The sequence below is a fragment of the Antedon bifida genome, chromosome 7, assembly GCF_963402885.1.
Source record: "Antedon bifida chromosome 7, ecAntBifi1.1, whole genome shotgun sequence".
Classification (NCBI taxonomy): Eukaryota; Metazoa; Echinodermata; class Crinoidea; order Comatulida; family Antedonidae; genus Antedon; species Antedon bifida.
This window is the reverse complement of record NC_136232.1, coordinates 11,347,771-11,363,512: the sequence shown is the minus strand read 5'-3', so window position 1 is coordinate 11,363,512 and position 15,742 is coordinate 11,347,771. Positions and strand designations below refer to the sequence as shown.

The following is a 15,742-nucleotide window of genomic DNA, read 5'->3' as shown; positions in this document are numbered from 1 at the left end:
TTAGTTTGAACTCAAGCACATGGGAAATTGGCCTAACCTGACCCAAGCCTTTTTATAACAGCATAATAAGCCTAGCAAGGCCATACAAACAGGAAGGCATTGAGCTGGTCACAATGAACCAGCCTTTAAAAGAGGCTTTATTTCCTTCACAAAACAAAACAAATTTGCCTCTCCAAATACTACATAGTGCTTGTTGCAGACTACACTGATTTCCAGAACACAAAGTCCCACTATAATGAATTACTAAACATGAATATAGTTGCACTATTAAAACTCCTTGTATTAAATCTAGATTTACTTTGAACAACAAAACTATTCACACTAATATTACACGCTTCTGTACTCGAATAAAAACAGAAAAACACACACAATGCCTACAACCTTGGAGGCTACGCAGGGACGTTGGTAAACATGGTAAAAAATTAAATTTAGATATTCTACAATACAATTATATTTAATTATTATTAAATATAGTACAATACTGTTTCTTTTTATAATAGGCAATAATAAATAAACCTGTAATTGAGAAAATACCAATTTATTTAAATTGGGATGTAATAAATACTAATAGACACATTTTAAAATCAATTGATTTCCAGTCAAAAAATCATAAAACAAAATTTTACAAAAAAAATCAATACAGTTATCTGCAATTTTGAGATTCACTATATTATTATTTTTTTTTAATTCTTTGTCTGGCAATTTTTTTTACACCATTCAGATGTAATTAATAGAACATTATTTATGCTTATAAACTACATGTAATTTGTGTCTGTATTGTATGTAGATGATTTTATTTAAAAATTTAAGAAAACAAAATGTAGTAACAATGCCTGAAAGGACATAAAGACTTGCTTTCATTCGAATAAAACATTTGTTGTGTTTCAATCAGCCTTGCATTCTAGCAGCTCACTTAATTTCCTAGTGCAGTAAATTTCCCATCTATATTCTAGGCCCTTTGAAAACTTTATTATTAAAGGGCTGTTTGGCTATTCTGTGGCTTGATCGTTTCTTTTCAACACAGTTGAGCAGCTGTATACGCTAGCTTGCTTGCATGCATGACTAATGCAGTATTGATGAGACGGCTAGGTCATTTGCATAGTGATGTAGTTCCGGCTTTTGATACTGCAGGCAAATACAGCTAGTACATTGCCAACACGCTCTATTGTGTGTTACAATTAAATAATAATAATACCCTTCTACTGAATACATAGCCATAAAACGTTGTTGGTTATTTTTTAACTTGGAAAATATAAATTGTAGTATACCTATACGTATGACTAGTCTTCAAACTAATAGTATAAAACAGAAAGGTCAAACAGCTGCATTTATATTATCCCATTAGCTAAGGGGATTGTTTGTTCACACTGCTCTTGCCTTAATAATGGAATCTTCTGAAAACATAAGGAATTACATATATACAGACTATGTTGTATCAGATAACATTCAATTTTTGAATTTGATCAAAAACAGTCATTTAGTAGAAAAAGAAATCGGGAGTGCATTGCAGATGATAATGCAATTCAGCTTGCTATGCTGTGTGAGGTCACATGGCTAAATGGATTGCTAACAGCCCCAACAGGAAACAACAAAAGAAACACTACTGAGTTATACCAAAGAAATATCTTAATCTAATATTACTAAGTGTAAAACCTGCACATTCATCTGACATGAACACTATCTTTATGACTGAACTGGTACAGTGAATAATGTGAATTTTAGTGAGTTAACTGAAAGCCACACCCCAGTAGTTTCAATACAGCATTACAGTATACAAGGCCATAGCCAATATAAATGATATTGTATTAACTCTTTGACAACAAAATCTCAACACCTAACGACTCAAATTCAACCATATCAAAACATCATTAAAACTATCCACAATGTCAACCTAAAAAACATTATTTTGACATTTTTTGATCAATGTTGCGGATTTGAAATGGAAATATTACGTAAACATTTTCAATTTGAGATTTTTTTTTAAAACAAGCTATAGTGCAGTGTTATGATTGTGTCTACAATTTCAGCGTTTCTTTCTGAACAGGCTTTTAACAATGTGTTCCTCTGATGGGGATACCTTAATAAAGTTGAAACCAAGTCGGTTAATTATAGATCAATAATAAGTGATTATAACCGCAAGGTTAGTTAATCACTTAATAATGACCAAGGGTCTCTGGGATATATCAACTAGATACTCTTCTTAGCAGAAACAATAGACGCAATTCTACTTTCATTTTTGATGAACCAAATATGTATTAATAATTTGTAGTTATTATCAATCAATTAAATGCTTAATTAATTTTGTTTTAATTACTACTACTACTAAAGTAAAATAATCTTAATTCATACACTTTTTTGTGTGTTTTTATTATACAATTATGTTCTTTTTTCATTCAATATTGTACATGTATACTTAATTTGTTGCTTTCAATATATTAATTGAGTCTACAAAATCTAGAACAGAAAATAGGTTGACGTTATTACAAATGGTATGAACAGCATTTACGGCCGTGTTCTACATTTGCAATTCATCTTTTAAGATATTTCATGTCATGTAAAATCTTATCAACAAACCTTTTGCTTCGAATTGGCTTTTTGTTGTTTCTGTAACATGTAATTCTGCTGTTGTTTGTTTGAGGTGATGTTTTGGGAACCAAGCTATTTGGGAGAAAAGTCGTCATGTCAATAGAAATACAGTGAATTGTAGAAAATCCACTATGGATTTAATTTACATATTAGTAGATTTTAGTCAAAAGCATTCATTTTAGTCAATTTGGTTATTTATTTTTTAAATTTTAGTTTGGTTAGTAAATCAATTCTTTATCCTTAATTTCTTGTCTTATTTTCAACAACGATAAAATATCATTCTGCAGGTACGATTCTGGGCTTTGTTTGGGTTTTTTTTTTAGAATAATTAAATTCCTAAAAAAATTATATTAGGAAATTGCGATTAAAGAGATTAAAACATATTTTGTTTTTTAGGGATGCTCATAATTTGATTATAGTAAAATATTGCTTTTTGTACTAGCGTTTAAGCGACATGCTATAGTTTGTAGTATTTGATGCTGTTAAAATTACATTTTATTGGGGAAAAATGTAATTTTATCTTGTACCTAGCTAGTGTACTAGTACTGTAAGTAAGATTGAATGCAAATTTGTCCCATTTTTAGTTATCAGAGTCAAAATAGCGACATGAAAGTTGTAACAGTGTTATAGCCAACAAGGATATTTTAATGAATTTGCAATAACTTTACTAGAGTATTCAATGCATTATATTTATAAGTACACTATCATGTTCAATCACACCCGTTTAATTGCGTAGTAATATTATTTATTTGTTCAATGATAAAACAATGTTAATAGCTTTCATTCAATAATTTAAATACTGTAATAACATACTTATATCATTTAAGTGATTTGTTTTAAGATGCATGCCATGTTTCAATTTGAATAGTTGAGAATGAGAAATGGAGCAAGCAAGACATTTATAAGACTTAGATTAAATACTTAATCAAGTTTCACAGATACAAGGGAATATAGGGAATATACAATTTCACTAAATAGCACCTTGCAAATGAGTGCGCAACAAGCGTTAGTACATTCTCAATATTAAAGTGACAACTATATCAAATTTAACATTTGGTGTCATTAACACAAGCTATCACAGTCTGTGAATATGTAGATGTTTCCATAATTGCAACACGCATTATTAAGACAGTACTCAAATGTCCACCATTACTGTGCACATGGCTAGTTGATCTGTATGTTAGTATGGTTAAAGTTAATGTGTTAGTTAAGCTGGTTCCCACTTGAACACAACGCAAGGACGATGGATCATTCAAACCGTCACCGGTGATTGGCCAACTCACTCGAGTTGCAGCTACGTCACTGCATTGCGTCCAAGTAGAAACAAACATTTTATTAAATTCTGCTGGTAGATTTCCTTCAAATAAGCATTAAATTTGTCAGAGCACTAATGAGAATACAGGGCACTACACTGTAGTGTGGATGCAAGGCACAAGTGTGAACGCAAAGCACTGGTGTGAACGCAAGGCACTAGTGTGAATGCAAGGCACTAGTGTGAACGCAAGGCACTAGTGTGAACACAGGGCACTAGTGTGAACACAGGGCCCTAGTTGAACACACGGCCCTAGTTGAACACACGGCACTAGTGTGAACACAAGGCACTAGTGTGAACACACGGCACTAGTGTGACCACAGGGCACTAGTGTGAATGTAAGGCACTAGTGTGAATGTAAGGCACTAGTGTGAATGCAAGGCACTAGTGTCAACGCAAGGCACTAGTGTGAATGCAAGGCACTAGTGTGAACGCAAGGCACTAGTGTGAACGCAAGGCACTAGTGTGAACGCAAGGCACTAGTGTGAACGCAAGGCACTAGTGTGAACGCAGGGCACTAGTGTGAACACACGGCACTAGTGTGAACACAGGGCACTATTGTGAATGCAAGGCACTAGTGTAAGGTAAGGCACTAGTGTGAACACTCGACACTAGTGTGAACGTAAGGCACTAATGTGATTGAGGTGAATAAATCTTCATTTGGTTCCATCCAAGAAAAGAGAAAAATCAGTACAGTGTCAATTTTTGCCATAAATTCCAAAATAAATTGGGGAGAAAGGTGGGATCAGAAGATTTTACAGAAATCATTCTAAATTCATGCTAAATTTATGATAAAAAATGAAATAATATTCAACAAACCTGTTGGGAATAAGGGCCATTACCAGTAACAGAGCTAGGTATAGCTTGACCTCTAATGTTGGGCATTGGGTAACGTGAGGGAGGCATGCCCGGGTAAGGCCTACCACCAGCACCATATTGACCTTGTTGGTAGGGAGATGGTTGGAATGGGTTTGGCCTTTTCTGCATAGGATTACCATCTGGCATCATGTTCATCTGAAAAATAAAAGCAATAAAAACATGTTATTTTATGAAAACTTTAGAAATGTCCAGAAAATGACACCTGCATATTTCTAAACAATAAATAAAAATTAAATTAAAATAGAGTTAAGAAAAATGTTAAAAACTTTATTAGACTGGTACGTAGCCCTGCCCATTCCTCATCGAGACACATGGACAGGCCATTATAGGTTATCACAATTGATAGCAAGTGATTTGAAAAAGAGGCTACAACATTTGTTATGTGAACATTGTATTTTGGTGAATCCTTTGCACATTAAATCATTTATACATTGTAATGTTTCCATTTCCATAATACACTCTGCTATTATTCCTCAATCCCCGACACTCAGTGGTGGCAAGCAAATGCAATTTTGTTTGAAACACGATCTTGCTGCCATTCCATGTTTTACTAATCACAAAAAGTATTCACCAATTTGGCATGGAGGCTGATTTTCTCTTTTTAACAATGCCATATACGTGGCTGCAGTCGCCTGTACAAATGTTTACCAACCGACCGACCAACCGACATAGTGAGCTGTAGAGTCGCGTTTGCACAAGACTAAAAACAAACCCTCCGCCAAATCGGTCCTAAATACCATTGACGACATTGTCAATGGCTAGCTAGCATGAGCTGAAATTTAATAATCACATTATCATACATTTGCCTTTTAACCCGAGCATTAAAAATTACAAGTCCTTTTTGATTTAATCTTAATCTCCGTCCCAAAGGCTTTTAGTACAAATACCGTTACTCATTCATTTAGGATTACTCAATTTAGAAACAAGACCAGATTAAGTATGTACTTTGAGATCATCAATCATTATATTACACATTTTGAACTGTTGACCCTATAGTAAAAAAATTTGTGAATTAACATTAGGCAATTCATTGATATCATCGGATACATAATTATACTGTACTATTTACAGTAGTAGATACACACTACACTAATTGGTGACAGTGGCTTAGGCTGCTTTTGTGCTTTCCTAGTATCAGCTAGTGACTATGATGTTTGTTTACTTTGTTAATTTGTATTATTATTTTGTAAAATGTATCTTTTGCCTGAATAAATAATAACAATACAGTAATACAACCCTGGGGACATAGGAGACATTACTTTTAAGAATGGGACAACGAATATTTAATTGGTATACTCGGGCTCATTTACAGGTGTAAAACTATTTCGGTTAATAGCCGTTAACTAGGCTGACTAGGAAAGTTGCCACAAGACAAATCTTAGGAGTGCTTCACACTAGGAAACTACAGTAACTGCACTAAATACAGTAATGTCCAGTGTACTATATTAGGGCTTCAGTTAATATCAATTCTTTTAGTCATATCGGTTGTTTTATTGATAAAGGACATGAAGATGCTGGTAGCTTAGGTTGTTATTCCTTTTCTTTGATGTATCCTACAAATTGGTACTGTGTACCATGAAATAATTGAGATACCTTTAATTGCATTTTCTTGTTTCCATGTTTCGTCTTATAAACATCTTTGATTTGCAGGAAGATTTTAGTATAAATCACCAATGAATGTCCACGGAAATAAAGAAACTATGTCCATTAAATTATTATTGTCTGGGCTTATCGTCCGAGATGATAATATAAGTCATCACAGATTCATTAGCATGATAAGGCAAAAAGGATTTCCCCAGTAGATTAGTAGTCAGCATCCCGAATAAGGGTATCCCCTGATCTATTTTTAGCATCTATTATTAGTCACAGACAAATAGACTCAAGTGAATTATTCAATGCACTTATGTAAACATTAAATACCTGTCAGAATAGGGTCATGACCTCAATTATTTGAAGAAACTAGGATCACTTTGCCAGCTTACAGGTGTTACATTAAATCATGTCATTTTAACTAAGGTTTATAATACCAAGGGATTACAATCTATTTTTAGAAAATACAGTTTTCATCATAAATCATATTGACAATATCAGCCTTAATTACCAAGGGCCATAAGATGTCATTCAATAAAGGAATCCAGGGCAGTATTAATACAGACAAGACCATAATTCAGATTTTTTTGTTAAGACTTGGCAAATACCTTCATATCGGTGAGTAAAGACGTTAATGTCCGTATTGTAACAACTCGCGGCGCGGCAAGATGACAGGAACAATCCGATTTTCTTACATCGATCTCATCGTCAATATAAGAAAATGTCATTTGATATTTTCATTACTTCCGATATAACAAGTTGTTTTTTTGTGAAACAAATACTTCTGAATAATAAAATGTTGCAATTGAAGGCAATTTAGCTGGGTGGAAGATAGGCATTAAAATAAGTGACAGAGTGCGAGAAATTTAGATGATGGAATTCTTTAAAATAACTGACCAAGTAGTAGTAATGTATTCAAATTTAGGTAGGTGGAAGACGATAAATAACTGACTGAATGGACAAAACTTAGCTGGTAAAATGCCTTAAAATAACCAACCGAATGCACAAAAATTAGCTGGTAAAATGCCTTAAAATAACCAACCGAATGCACAAAAATTAGCTGGTAAAATGCCTTAAAATAACCAACCAAATGCACAAAAATTTGCTGATAAAATGCCTTAAAATAACCAACTGAATGGACAAAAATTAGCTGGTAAAATGCCTTAAAATAACTAACTGAATGGACAAAAATTAGCTGGTAAAATGCTCTAAAATAACTAACTGAATGGACAAAAATTAGCTGGTAAAATGCTCTAAAATAACCAACCGAATGCACAAAAATTAGCTGGTAAAATGCCTTAAAATAACTAACCGAATGGACAAAAATTAGCTGGTAAAAGGCCTTAAAATAACCAACCGAATGCACAAAAATTAGCTGGTAAAATGCCTTAAAATAACCAACTGAATGGACAAAAATTAGCTGGTAAAATGCCTTAAAATAACTAACCGAATGCACACAAATTAGCTGGTAAAATGCCTTAAAATAACCAACCGAATGGACAAAAATTAGCTGGTAAAATGCCTTAAAGGCCAGGTGCGGGCAAAAAATTTCTATTGATCATACATTCCAATAATTATCGATCTATAGTTTCTCCTATGTTTCATAATTTTTGGGATTTTATTTGTGTTACACGAGCTTGTTGAAAATAAGCACTTTCTTATCAGTGGGGGGATAGTTCAAATTACACAGTAAAATCTTTATTCTTTTGTACACAAATTTTGTAAATAGAGAGGCATTTTAAAAAGCTATGAAAAATAAACGGTGTGGTAAAAAATGTTATCAGATGACTAAATAGAGGTAATATAACTTGAATTTTACATTTCTGGTATTTTTATTCAACTTCAGATTTTTATTTTCATACTATAGCAAAAATTATCCACCGTATATCCACCATCTTTTTTCACCTTCTAGGGAGTCACCAGACATGTTATTACATTAGGTTAAACTACCTAATTACTGAAAAAAAGTCTTCCTGGTTTTTATGGCAGAATTTTGCCAAAATTTGTATTTGACCATATTAAGGGAAATTCATGTTTTTTCGTCTTGATTTCTATTACAAATATTTGATTTATGAACAATTAACCAGATATTATATTTAAAATTCATGCCTGTACCTGAGCTTTAAAATAACCAACTGAATGGACAAAAATTAGCTGGTAAAATGTCTTAAAATAACCAACTGAATGGACAAAAATTAGCTGGTAAAATGCCTTAAAATAACCAACTGAATGGACAAAAATTAGCTGGTAAAATGCCTTAAAATAACCAACTGAATGGACAAAAATTAGCTGGTAAAATGCCTTAAAATAACCAACTGAATGGACAAAAATTAGCTGGTAAAATGCCTTGAAATAAATTAATTGAAGAAATGTAGACTTTCCAGTTATCATACTCCTAAACTCTGTCCAGTACAAATAAATGTAAATCTACAGAGAGCAAAGTACCAGCATTATAATATTCATCTATTGTCTATTCCTCCTCTGACTGTCAAATAGCCAAAGGTGAATCGCAACAAAGAAGATTTTACATTACAATAGAGAAGCCAGCAGCTATATGAACCATCTGTAACAAATAAATGGTAGCACTCTATACACAAGAGAGTGGACAGGACATTGGTTTACTATCATCAACTATTGTTATAACCACATGTCTATTACCATTAGAAAACGTCTATTCTTTTCTACTGAAAGAGACAATATGGCGAACAGTAAACAAAGATTACACTGTACAGTATGTGCCATTGTACAGTACCATTAAGTCCTACACAGTAGTGTTGTAGAATACAGTACATGAATGCTATGCAGAATGCATTATCAGATTAAAGCCATGTGGTCAATTTTTAAATCACATTTTTCAATTTTGGGGTACAGCCATTTTACATAAAATGTGATTTGATTTTTAACATGAATTTCTAATTTTTCTTTTCCTCAAAACTTCATAATTCAGTCCATCAGAAAATGTTCAAAAATTTAAGCGAAACAAACAGTACATGGTATACTTTACAGGGCTTATGGTAAATGTTTTCTAAAAAGTGAATCATATACAGTAACCAGGGATGGTCTTGTAAGACTGGACGATATGCTGTAACCCATTAAAAACATACCTTACTTCCCTGGTGTCACCGATCTCTTCCCTCAAACCCAGCAGGGAGTAGTCACAGCTGCAATATGATGACATCACAATCTATTTACATCAGGTGTCAATACACTTTTTAAAGGAGCAATTTCACAACTGCTCATGTGAAAATATTTTATTAATTTATGCAGCTTTGCGACCTTGTGCGACCTAGTTTTCTAAGCCTGTTGGATCAGGGTTAGATGAGACAATAGAATGCTTTTCAGGTGACCAACCCAGGCAAAACAAATGTAATTATAATAGAACTGTCATTTTTGTTATCCATTTGATAAGCTACTTTAATTATGTCTACTATTGTGTCACATGACTTCCAGGGAATTCCCCTTCAACCTGTCACAGCATGTCAAAGGTACAGTATACAAGGTAAACAAACGTTGTCTGAGATGAAAATAATACCAGCAGATTGTATCTTTATGAGTAGTCTCTATAATCAATAACATTCAATTAATACTAAAAAAAAAATTAGCTGTATTGTGGGAGTATGACCCCATTTACACTTTCGTTTGGGTCCAGGGCCGGTCCTGGGCCGGTTGCAAATATTTACTTTTTAGGCCGGCCCAGAGCGTTTACACTACCGACGCAGATTACTGGTCGTAAATAATTTTATCGGAAGTACCATTGCATGCTGGGATACGAAGTACAGTTTGTTTACATTTTTCTCGCTCGATCGTCAATTCAACTTTCCGCGCGAACCGACCATTTTATATTTATACTGTTGTTGTTTTTTGTCCCGTCCCGTTAAAAAACAAAATGAACCCCACTGTTTTATATATATGGCTGTATTTTATGTATATGCGAAACAAGCGGAGGAATACTTTATTGAAAGAAGTCACAGATGAGGATAATGAAGAGGAGGTTCATTTTACAAAATATCCATTTGAGCCTGTATTTTTTCCTCGGCCCAAATCCCGAGCAACCCAAGTACCTCCTCGTATGTCCAATTGGAACCACGATTTTCAGACATCTTATAAAAATTGGTACAAATAAATTTAACTACGGAATATAAATGATGAAGAAAACAAATTGTCGCGCGAAAAAGAAGGTATGTACCGAGAATGTCGGATCGTCATAACAACCACCTCATAAAAAGGTCAAACGTTGTTCACGGTTCACTGCGTAAGCCGGCCCAAAACGTAAAAGCCGCTCCTGAACCTACCTGGAGAGGTGGCACAGATCTGCGTCCGGCCCAGGGCCGGCCTAACTTTTTGGAGTATTTACACTTATCAATTGCCGACCCAGGGCCGGCCTAAATCGTAAGTGTATATGGGGTCTATGTTTCCATACGTGTTTGATCCAAAATGACTGGTGTAATAATGTTTAGCGTTTAGAGGTTTCACAACATTAGGCGCTATATAAATCCAGGATATTATTATTATTAAATAGTATTTAAGAATTGTTTTCTTACTCATCTCTACCAAACACAATTACATGTGTGGTAACAATGACTGCCATAGCCCATACTGCCACCGCATTTAAGATACAGTAGATTCAACATTTTGCGATTTTCTTTCAGATGCTACGAAAAGAGTTCTCTACACATGTAACAAACTAATCTGTACTCGTGTTCCAAGCCATTTTACACAAAGTTAAGCAGCATTCATTCTTGTACAGTATACTATTATTCCTTATACTATTAAGACAAACAGAACCTACAGTGACCACATGTTCATGGTATTTTTCTGTGAACATTTGTAAATTTTTATACTATTTTAAAATTTGTAATTTGTTTACATTTTATTTAGCCTTTTATCAACTGTACTGTGTTTTGCATTAAAATTAAGTCTTTATATTTGTGATTAGAGGTTCTACTGTGCTGTAATGCACTATACAAGAACAAATAACCTATATTGTTGCCAATTGAATAAGAATTAAATTTTACTGAAACCTCATGAAATATTTTCAGTAGCAGAGAACAACTAAAACAAATATCAAATAGTTCGCAAAATCAAACTGAATTAAAGAAATTCATCAAATAAAAAGAACATTAAACATGCAGGCTAATACGAAGCAATTTACAAAGACCTAATTTTATATTAATTTGTGAGAAGGGCCAAATAGTGCAATCAAATTATTATGAAAGTTAAAGAGCAACAAGGGAGTACATTAAAACATGATGTAGCCAATTGAAATGAGACATCAATCTGCTCTCAAGCTACGGTCAAATTTATCTTCTTAAAATGAATGTTCGCAAATCTGTTTCTCCAAAATTGTAAATTCTTTTGCCAAATTTAAAAAATGGCTACATTACATGGTTGTTTCTTGAGCTATTTTACGTGAAAAACATGATCACACACCCTAACTCCTCTCCTCTGGGCTGACAGCGGCAATGCTGTGGTTCACTGAAAAACCCTTTTATTTCATCACAGCTCAAAAAGCAAGCCACCATCGAAAGGGAACATCTAATATGGCTGCAACAATTGGCCATTATAAGCAATTTAATTTTCCACCCAACTCAATCACACATCAACTGCTTTGCAGCATGCCGATTTCCAACAAAAGAGTACAATGTGTATTACCTTTAACAGTTTTATAAAGTGTGTAATCTGTATGAATGTAATATTTAAATACTACTGAACATTGTATACTGTACAATTTGTGTTTATATGAACACCAATTAATCATTACTACATGTGACAAGTTTTCTTTCCATCAAACCCCTTTTCTTCTTCTTTTATAGAACATGTAAAATTTCAACAGAAGAAAAAAATAGCAATCACTATACTGAAAATGGCAATTAGAAAACCCTTCTAAAAAGCCAACAGAATATAAAATTAATTTCAATGAATATTAATACAACATTCTGATTGAAACAGTGTAATGAATAGGATTCTGATCTCTCAAATACAAGTTTATATAGACAAGTAGCTGTAACCGAAGTAAATTGTAAAATGACATCATAAATATCAAAACTGACATAAAACCGGCTGATTGTCATCCATTTAAAGTTCAGGTAATGTAATCTAGTTACACTAATATCTTATTCCTTTCACATAAGTATGAATGAAAGTCAATGACTATTTATAGATTGAAGGTCAGTTACCCATGTTGACATTATTATGACATGTGACCATCAAGTTTAATGAATGAATCCACAATGGCGACTGTGAACCAATCAAATGATTTCAATGTAATGCAATGACCAGCTGTTAGATAAGAACTTCAACTTACCACCAAATTTAAAATTTAATTACAAAACTTATTAATTTTTTAATCAATGACATAACAATGTGTGTATAGATAGTATTTTTAGTGTAAAACAAAACGTACATTTTCAAATTGTTACTAATGTGACTATAAAAACAAAATATAAAACAATGTTAAGAAACATTTTTTATTAAATCAAATTCATATTCTCACATTTTGTAATAAATAAATCATAACATTTTTTTAAATACAAAAACATAAAGAGAAACATGTAAACATATAAATTAGATATAATTCGATAGATTTCTTTTCTTACCATTATGACTTGTATCCAATCTTTCAAATATCAATTTATTTTCTACTACTGTACTTTTTGTAATAATTAATATTAAAAAACAGATAGAAACAATGCTGTATTTAGACCATTCAATTAATTTATAAGAACACGGAATATAATAATAAAAACATACCTGATTTCTGCCCATTGACTGTCCATATCCAGGAGGGCCTAATTGTCCTGCTGCAGTATGTTGCATTCTTTGTCCCCACTGTTGGTGTGGATATCCTTGATTTCCCATCATGCCCATTCCATGATTGTCTGCCCCTTTGCTCATACTTTGACTCGAGTATGCAGAATAGTTTGTACTAGGTTTTTGTCCCTGTAAAAGCTGTGAAAGTGTCGGGGCAGAACTTGAAATTCTCTGCTGCGGCGAGTAACTATTCATTGCCGCGCTGTTTCGCGAAACCGATGTTGGAAATCCTCGGTGTCCATCGTATTGGTTGAATTGATTTTGGGGTTGGGAGCCCATATTTGGATGCATATTTCCAGGAACCATATGTTGGGCAGCAGGCGTGGATGGGGGCATTCCACCACCGTACCCGCCGCTTCCCATTACTGTTCTTTGTTGTGCATCACCGCCACTTCCATAAAATCCAGTTCCATTATATCCTGGCAAATTAGACATACCACCACCTCCTAAATGACCACCACTGTTACTCATATAAGGATTATTTGGGTTGCCTCCAGCAGGCCCTGGTCTATGATATGGTCCCGAGTTCATTCTATTGTCTCCCATCATGCCAGGCATTTGTTGATGTGGTGGAACACCTCCACCATAAACTTCACGAGCTGCACCAGTCATTTTCATTGATATATCTCCAGGTTGATTTCTCGACATTGAAGCATTTACTAAATTATTTCCAGACGTAGGCGTAGTTCTACCTAGGAGGCTACCAGGTCCTCCAGATCCTGTAGGATTTGGTCCTGAACCAACTAACATATTAGACCTGTTAGCGTTAGGCCTATCCATATTTTCGTCGAGGTGGTTGCCTGGTTGGTTCGAGTTTTCCCGACCAGCAGAGTTGGCATTTCCAGCCAATTCTGTAGCCATTATTCGATGAAAACAGTTGAATGTAGGGCCTTACGTCGGCTCTAGCCGCCCGGTGAATGTCCCACACAAATCATAGATAGTCCAAGATGTGCTCCTTGTGATTAGCACACGTGTTTTCCACCTTAGCGCAATGTAAAATATAACAGAAAGTTATGCTGCCATCGGGAAGTCCGAATCACACGATGGGCTTATTATGGCGCACATAGGAGAGAGAAACACACACATTTACACTGCATTTACGACAAAAATTAATGCGCCAATGGCCACATTTGTTCCTCTGAAACATTCTTATAAAGCCAAATTTGCTGCCTAAATATTTTGTCTTCCACTTTTTAAACTTATATACGACACCTGAATAATTACAAGACTCATAGGATTTGTCTATCTACTCATTTATTTGGAACTAATTTCGGCTGCCTCGATAGGAGACAAAATTCCAAGGTAGTTGATAGTCTATGGCATTCTTTTCATCGTGCATTCGATTGGCTGTTCCGACTTCCTCCCACCGCAGAGTTTTTTGTTCGAAAAACAAGCTATATTTCATGATTTACATTATTTGTAGTGTTCAAACTTTAATATATGTTTTCTATAATATGCTTTTAATGTATATATACAATCAATTTCAGATAATATAAATTTATGTGCGAGAGAAATGCGTTTGAAATATGAACATGTGGGGGTCAGAGTGCTTGCCTAAAGCTATCAGATTACGAGAGTGTAATTGAGTGGTGACGTCACTAGGCCGCATTTCAGTCTGTTCCTTTGTTTGTTCTCTCTCCGCTGTTTTCCAATCGAATGAAAATTTCTATTTCTATTTTCCCGGGCAAATTTTGTTTTTGATCAGAAACGTTTGTCGGCACAGGGCGGAAGGTGTCGTGTCTCATATCCAATGCTGTCATACAGTTCATGATTACATTTCGGGGATATAGATTATTAAAAGAGAAATCCAGACGTTGAGTAACTACTCGCATCATCTATTAATAAAATAGCGCGGAAATGTCTTGATCAATTTATAATTTTCGTTATATTCGAAAATGCATATTTTTAATACCATTCTTTTATTCTGATATTTCTCATCCGTAAAATATCAATTATTAGCAGTGAGTGTTTGGTTATGCAGTAGTATCTGCTGAGTCTTAATTCGGTATTATTAATTTAAATTAACTCGATAGAAGAATCAAAGCACGTCAGAGAATAAATAGTCGCATTAACTCATTGTACCATATTCCTAAAAAAGAACCCATAATATAATGGGGTTTTTCCTATACAATATATTTTTAAGGTAATAGATTTTTGTCTAACGGGAAACATTCATGATTTTTATGAGACTTAAACCTGGATTAAAATAGAACATAAGTAATTACTAGACTCACAAAAATATGAGTTAATAAATTAATTTTTATTTATCAAAATACTATGGTATCAATTTTAACAACATAGGTCGTAGCCTAGTAAAATTAGAATCGGAAGTGCGTGCACTGCGCTCGCGCGTAAAATATTAAAAACGGAAGTGCGTGTAACTGCGCTCGTATTGCATTTTGTGTGTAACCTGGGGTGCGCGCGCAGTTTCCCTGCAAAGGTCATTGCCCATTTTTAGTAATGTAATGTAAATGGAAAATTAAAGATTTTGACTACTGCATTTTTACTAATTTTGACTGTATACAGTATTGTGTATTGCGATTTTTTTAATGATTTTTAACAAAA

At 33.9% G+C, this 15,742-nt stretch overlaps 1 protein-coding gene across 4 annotated transcripts in view; it reads right to left on the bottom strand.

Moving 5' to 3' along the window:
• Positions 1-14,450, bottom strand: part of LOC144848607 (uncharacterized) — a 32,583-nt gene extending 18,133 nt beyond the window's left edge. For 3 of the 4 annotated variants that reach the window (XM_078705418.1, XM_078705420.1, XM_078705421.1), the window contains exons 1-3: positions 13,118-14,450; positions 4,718-4,912; positions 2,575-2,658 (exon numbers count right to left, since the gene is read on the bottom strand). In XM_078705418.1, the coding sequence (XP_078561544.1) occupies positions 2,575-2,658; positions 4,718-4,912; positions 13,118-14,038 (1,200 nt within the window). In that variant the 5' untranslated portion in view covers positions 14,039-14,450. The remainder of the gene's footprint in view (positions 1-2,574; positions 2,659-4,717; positions 4,913-13,117) is intronic. The other variant, XM_078705419.1, reaches the window with a different exon arrangement.
• Positions 14,451-15,742: the final 1,292 nt, after the last annotated feature.